The 7,181-nt window shown below is 40.8% G+C and overlaps 1 protein-coding gene across 1 annotated transcript in view; it reads left to right on the top strand.

Annotated features, from left to right (window-relative positions):
* Positions 1 to 3,417: 3,417 nt before the first annotated feature.
* Slc15a2 (solute carrier family 15 member 2) overlaps positions 3,418 to 7,181 on the top strand; it is a 31,203-nt gene continuing 27,439 nt past the window's right edge. The window contains exons 1-3 of the mRNA XM_021184678.2: positions 3,418 to 3,754; positions 6,038 to 6,125; positions 6,692 to 6,833. Of these exons, the coding sequence (XP_021040337.1) occupies positions 3,617 to 3,754; positions 6,038 to 6,125; positions 6,692 to 6,833 (368 nt within the window). The 5' untranslated portion in view covers positions 3,418 to 3,616. The remainder of the gene's footprint in view (positions 3,755 to 6,037; positions 6,126 to 6,691; positions 6,834 to 7,181) is intronic.

Genomic DNA, 7,181 nt, shown 5'->3' with positions numbered 1-7,181 from the left:
TTTTTTGTCATTGATGTTTGATTCTGATATTCAGATTCTTCTATTTCTATTGTCCTTTTTATCTCTGAAGGGTTTAATATTAATTCTATGTCAAAGATGTTTTCTCTTATATATCTCTTGGACTTTTACCCTTCTGTTTCAGGCTGACCTACCAGAAACAAGAGTATAAGCAAGCATCTTAATATGATATTGCTCTAGATGATTCTTAGCATCAGAGAAGCTGAATTTACCTAAGGAATGGTTCCGATTCCTTATATCTCTGATATTATTTGATTCTGTGAATAAATGCTGTTATTGTATTGCCATTATCCAGAGATAAACTTCAGGCTTTGGGCTATGACTTAGTTGGTAGAGTGCTTGCTTAGCACTCACAAAACCCTGAACTGAGTTCAGTCTTCAGCACTACATAAACTTGAAATGAGCTAGCAGCTCATTCCTGGACTCCCAGCGCTCAGCATGCTGAAGGTAGAAGTCGGAGGATCAGAGACATTCAAGGCCATCCTTGGCTAAGTAAGAAGATCAGTAAGACCTTGTCTCACAAAAAGACAAATTTCATAGAAATTGGTTTGAAAACCAAAGTTCATGCTCTAGAGTCCGGCGATCAGGGACCTCTGGCTGTGCGTGAGTTGGTGCATATGGATGCTACTTCATCTGTTCTTCTGAAGTAAACACCCTCTAGAAGTTCAAGGCCAAGGCAAGGGAAACGTGTAACTTAATAAGTCTACACTACGCTCGTGCCTCTACTAGGTAACCTGACCAGAAAGTTCTGCCTATTTTAGATTCAGTATTTAACTGAGTTAGGTCGGGAAAGGCAATATTTCCTAAAAGAATAACTACAGATTAATCATTAATGTTCTAGGCAGAAGTAAAACTGGATTATTCTTTGGGTAAAGGTTGGTGGAAGAGAAAATAGATGAAAACTACAATAGAACTTGAGAGAACCTGGTCAAAGTCCGAGTTAAAGTTTAGGGGGGGAAAGGTTCATTTGTTGAAAAGTCATTCAAATGGATAATGTAAGAATTTTGCAAGAAAGAAGGCCATAGAGTTTTCTATCCTCTTCCTCCTCCTCAATTTACTATTTTCTTAGTTAACATAGAAAATAATGCATTTTTAAAATTTTTCATATATGTATGTATTTTAATTTGCTCATATTTCTTCCCCTACATTGTCCTCTTTTCCTTGTTCTTCGTTCTCAGTTTCCTTTCTTGCATTCACCATCTTGAAATCACTCATCTTGACATTGCCTGACTTGGTGGGTTAGTGCTCAGGGTGTAACCCCAAGGTGTGGAAAATGTCCTTTGTAACCTTTGGCAATATCTCCCCCTTTCTTTTGTGCTTCTCTTACCGATTTGGGTTAGCAAAAGTAACACACCAAGGGGAGAAGGAAGGTAATGCAAGGAAACTGTGTTCATTCAGACCGTGTGACGTGCATGTGTGGGAATGTCACAGTGAAAGCCAATGCTTTTACATCAGTGATATATGGTACTACACTTTTTTTTTAATTTTTAATATTTTTTATTACATATTTTCCTCAATTACATTTCCAATGCTATCCCAAAAGTCCCCCATAGCGCCCCCCACTTCCCTACCCACCCATTCCCATTCTTTTGGCCCTGGCATTCCCCTATATTGGGGCATATAAAGTTTGCAAGTCCAATGGGCCTCTCTTTCCAATGATGGCCGAATAGGCCATCTTTCGATACATATGCAGCTAGAGACAAGAGCTCCGGGGTACTGGTTAGTTCATCATGTTGTTCCAACTATAGGGTTGCAGATCCCTTTAGCTCCTTGGGTACTTTCTCTAGCTTCTCCATTGGGAGCCCTGTGATACATCCAATAGCTGACTGTGAGCATCCACTCCTGTGTTTGCTAGGCCCCTGCATAGTCTCACAAGAGACAGCTATCTTTGGGTCCTTTCAGCAAAATCTTGCTAGTGTATGCAATGGTGTCCGCGTTTAGAAGCTGATTATGGGATGGATCCCTGGATACGGCAGTCTCTAGATGGTCCATCCTTTCATCACAGCTCCAAGCTTTGTCTCTGTAACTCCTTCCATGGGTGTTTTGTTCCCAATTCTAAGAAGGGGCACAGTGTCCACATTTTGGTCTTCATTCTTCTTGAGTTTCATGCGTTTAGCAAATTGTATCTTATATCTTGGATATCCTAAGTTTTGGGCTAATATCCACTTATCAGTGAATACATATTGTGTGAGTTCCTTTGTGATTGTGTTACCTCACTCAAGATGATGCCCTCCAGGTCCATCCATTTGGCTAGGAATTTCATAAATTCATTCTTTTTAATAGCTGAGTAGTACTCCATTGTGTAAATGTACCATAATTTCTGTATCCATTCCTCTGTTGAGGGACATCTGGGTTCTTTCCAGCTTCTGGCTATTATAAATAGGGCTGCTATGAACATAGTGGAGCATGTGTCCTTCTTATGGTACTACACTTTCAATTTTATATACATTCAATTCAATGTAGGGTATAATGTATCTATTGTCACAATGTGTATTCCAATTGCTTGTCTGACAAGGGACTTAGTATTCTAGAGTCAGAATAAAATCCATCCACTGAAAGTTAAGAACATTTAATGCTTGCAATAATACCTAGAAAGCATTTATAATTTTTTGCACATGTTAAATTTTATTTCTGAATGGATGAATGAAGGAATGAATTAATGAACTGATTTTTTGAAGAGATAAATTGAAAATACAGAAAGCGACTTTAGCAAGGGCCATTACCGACTCTTTTTTTCCCCTGTCATTTTCTTTAACCCTGTATTTTTTACTTACAGGATTTTCTAGCTGAATGTTATGATGTTGAAAACCCAAGCCCGGATCATTCTTATTCTCAGATTCAATTTTGTGATGACTTTCCTTCTTGTTCACAGCATTTTGACTTCCTAGCCTCCCTGCGTTTCCATTTCTGTGGCTTCCATACCTGCACGACCTGCAGACTGACTGCTGATACCTGTCTCTGCTTTTCCTATCTGTTTCTGCATAGTGAAAATTCCAGATCTGCCACTTTAGTGGCCCTGTGATTTTTAGATAAGTTTCCTGATTTCTTGGAACAATAATTGTAGTATAATAAAGATAGCAGTAAAATGTATGAAAACCAAAGGTATGTATGCATACATATATGTATAACGCATATACATTAACATGGCACATAATAAGTGCCCAATAATGGCAGATATTATTAACCTGAAATCAGCCTTCTGTTGTATTCTCCCTACCCCCACCCCCCATATCATTAGAAATCAGATTCAGGACCTGCAGGGCATACCTGAGCCAAGATGCTGCATTCTTGAGTACTATCTAGCACTCATTTGCAGAGGTATTTTTCTCAAACAGATAACCCTAATCGATTCTCTAGCACTGTTTCTTCTCATCTCGTGACTTGTGACGTGTTGTTCTCACTTCCCCATGCCTTACCTTTGGCACAATCAGCGTGCTGCCCCTCTCTTTTCCTATAGCTTCAAGTTCTGCTCTAAGGCAGGCAGCCACTGAAACTGACACCCACAGGGTTAAACCTATTTGCTGTAGCCATCCCTCCTCCCCCTAGTCCCCCTTTTCACTGTAGGCTGGCAGCAGTCCTAGCTGCCTACTGAAGCCAAATGCTTGAGGAGAGAGAGAGTAAGGAGCCAGCCATGAATCCTTTCCAGAAAAATGAGTCCAAGGAAACGCTCTTTTCACCTGTCTCTACTGAAGAGATGCTGCCTGGACCTCCAAGCCCTCCAAAGAAGTCAACTCCGGTGAGTCCCGAAGTTCGGTTTGTCTCTGACAGTAACAGCATATGGAAGCCTTTTGAAGTTTCTCGTTGGCTGTTGGAACTTTGTGCTGAACTGTCTTAGAGCAGAAAAACTACTTGGAATTAGAATTCACCTGAAAATTAATTCTAGACTCTTCTGTTTTGGGAAGGAAGCAACAGGGTGGGTTAGCCAGATTTTTTTTTTTTTTTCAGTTGGGCCCCAGAGTTTTGCTCTATTTCATTGCATATTCCCTGGGGGAGAAAAAGCACTTTGAATGTCCAGGGAGACTTGGCAAGCATTCCTGTCTGGAGAACTGTGCGTGATTGTTCTTTCCTTACCAATACCAAAACTCAGCCTTTAGTTCCCCTTGTGTGCAGAGCCTTCTTTTCTTGGACACCAAAAAAGCTTCAGAATAGACCCACTCTCTGTTACTAAGTGTCCCTACTTTAAAGTGGGAGGTTGGATAGAGGAACAAAGAATAATATTTTGTATTACATACTCGTTAAAGCACTTCCGAATGTATCGCCTTGTTCGATTCTCATATCATAGTAAAATCCTCTTTGTAGAAAGGCTACAGTAATAATAACCAATTATTTGCTGAGTTCTTAGTGTCAACCATGAGGTCAGGATGATTCTGAGTTCTTTGAAGTAACAGAATTGAAACACAGAGCGGAGTACTGGTGTCACTTCAGTAAGGATTGCATGTTAATCCAATTAGTGAGGGTGTATGCCGCTAATGTTAAATAAACTCTATGTTACATAGTTCTCAGAATGGGAGCTGCAAAGGTAATAATTTCAACTCAGTGCATCTTTCAATCAAGTTGTTATCATGCAGTAACATGTATGTAGGAAGGTGATTTATTCATATCCACATGGATAAAAGGCAGACTAAGTTTTTTTTATATATTGTTTATCATATCTTGTTAAGGGTGGTTAGAGAGGAAATAAGAGCTAATATAAATCTAATGTTAATGTTTGAATGTCTCAAAGGATAGATGATCTTTGTCCCCTTTCCATGTTAGTGGCGCTATTGTGTAGAAAGAGATTTAAAATAAAATGTGATATTACTATTTTACATAATGCATGAAATAGCACAGTTACTCTTATGTACAGCTTGAAAATGAAAATCTTGTTGCTGGAGAGATGGCTCAGCAGTTGAGAGCACTTTCTGTTCTTTCAAAGGACCAGAGTTTGGCTCCTGGTTCCCAAGTCCGACAGCTCACAACAACCTGTAACTCCATCTCTAGGAGATCCAACATCTTTTTCTGGTCTCTGCAGGCACCCACATACTTAAGCTCTCACATATACAAACACATATGTACATAAATACAAATACGTAAGCATACTAGTAGGAAAGGTAGACACTTAATTTCATAGGATTTCAGAATTTTCTTCCCAGAGTTAAGGTGACCAATCGGCTTATGTTTAGGAGTGCCTGGCCACCACTTTGAACTCTATGCCTGGGTCTTGCAAACCATGAAAGAGAAGTCATCAGATTGTCAAGATTTCCCCCAGAACGGTGACCATGGCAGATGGGACCGGCCAGTCCCTGTAGTAGAGCTAAATGAGAGAGTGGCATCTGGCTCTGACTGCCTGGATATCACGTGCTCCTGAGGCTACCTTTTCAATTTATTCTTAGCAATAATTATGATCATCCTCTTGCCTAGAGCCATAGGCTTTTATTAAGATACTGTGGGGAGGTGAGCGTGTTCTGATCAAGGAATGTCTGGCTAGTCCCATATTAATAATGGATGAAGTAAGTTTGAACTTTTTACCCCCCACACCAGTAATATAAGCATGATTAGTATGAGAACGTATGAAGAGACCACTACATATGTCATGACAACATATGACAACACTATGAAGAGACCACTGCTTTGTGATAACTGATGACAACAATTTAGGGATGAGTTTATCCGGACATAGTGGGGTTCACCTGCAACCTGAGCTCTTTGGGAGCCCAAGGCAGGAAGATCTTAAAGAAGAGGCCAGCCTGGGCAAAATGAGACTAACTGTGTTAAAGGTTTGGTCCCCATGGAGATGCCATTGGGAGCCAGCAGAAATTTTAGCAGGTGGAGCTTAGCAGGAGGTGAAGCTTAGGAGGACGTGGCGCTTAGTGGGAGGTGGAGTTTAGCGGGAGGTGGAGCTTAGTGGGAGGTGGAGCTTAGTGGGAGGTTGGGCTTCTACGTATATGTACATTTGAAGATATATTTTAGTTGTAGAGTAACTATGTAGTTTAAATAGGGAAAGTGCTCATGCGCCTACCTTTGCTTTTTCGTTGAATAGAAGCTCTTCGGCTCTAGCTACCCACTCAGCATCGCCTTCATTGTGGTGAACGAATTCTGCGAGCGATTTTCCTATTATGGCATGAAAGGTAACTCTGTGCCCCCAGAGCCTTCCCTGCTTGTGTTTATAGCAGCCTGGCCTCCTTTCATGCACTTTGTCTAATCATTTCTGCCTCTGTATAAACTGATCTTTTCCTCTGGCCATGATAGTAAATGCTTCATAAAATTTTATTTAATAACTCATGCTGGTTAAGATTTAAAAAGGCCCTTAGGAACAATGCACAACTAATATAAGAACACAAGTAGAGAAAGCCTTCATCCTGTAAGTCCCATTCAGCCTTATTGTTGCTGGGAAGGAGGGGAGGAAGGGCCATAGGAATCACTGTGCTAACTTCTCACCGTCTAAACGATGCTACAGGTGCACAGAGATTGAAGGGATGAGTATTGTATTTGTGTAGCCAGCATGCCTCATTTGCTTTCACTGTTCCCATGGGTCCTGCTTCTACTGCCTGGCAGTCATCACCCAGTTATTTCTCTAATAACAGTGCCAAAGGCCGGGGTCACCTGTTGAACCCAGAGATCAAATATATTTTGAATCATTTTAATGCATCTATCTTATTGTGTCTCCCATTTGTTTTCTCCCTTCTCCACCCAGCTGTGCTGACCTTGTATTTCTTGTACTTCCTGCACTGGAATGAAGACACGTCTACATCTGTCTACCATGCCTTCAGCAGCCTCTGCTATTTCACCCCCATCTTGGGAGCAGCGATTGCTGACTCCTGGCTGGGAAAATTCAAGTAAGGACAATGGCAGGCCACAGCCTCAGGAACCTCACACTCTCACTGTCCAGAAAATTACCCAGAGCTCCTAATCTCTTGTCGTCTAGCAAAACTCAAAAACAAGTAAATACCCATGGCTATGTCAGATACATGCCTCTCAAGGACAGACAGCACAGAAAATCTACTTCTTTCCATTCATTCCCAATGTTTTCATGTCCTTTTAGTCCAAAGTTCCCCCTTAACATCTACCTTCAGTCTTCTGTAGCTGAAGACTAAACCTTAGTTTATCTCAGTGAGGTGCAGGTTGTTTCTTGCTGGTAAATTTCTATTTTTAGAGAAGTACTTTGCTTATTTGTTACTTTCCCC

This window comes from Mus caroli, chromosome 16 (genome assembly GCF_900094665.2).
Source record: "Mus caroli chromosome 16, CAROLI_EIJ_v1.1, whole genome shotgun sequence".
NCBI classification, from domain to species: domain Eukaryota; kingdom Metazoa; phylum Chordata; class Mammalia; order Rodentia; family Muridae; genus Mus; species Mus caroli.
The sequence above is the reverse complement of the archived record's forward strand: the minus strand, read 5'-3'. Positions and strand labels throughout refer to the sequence as shown.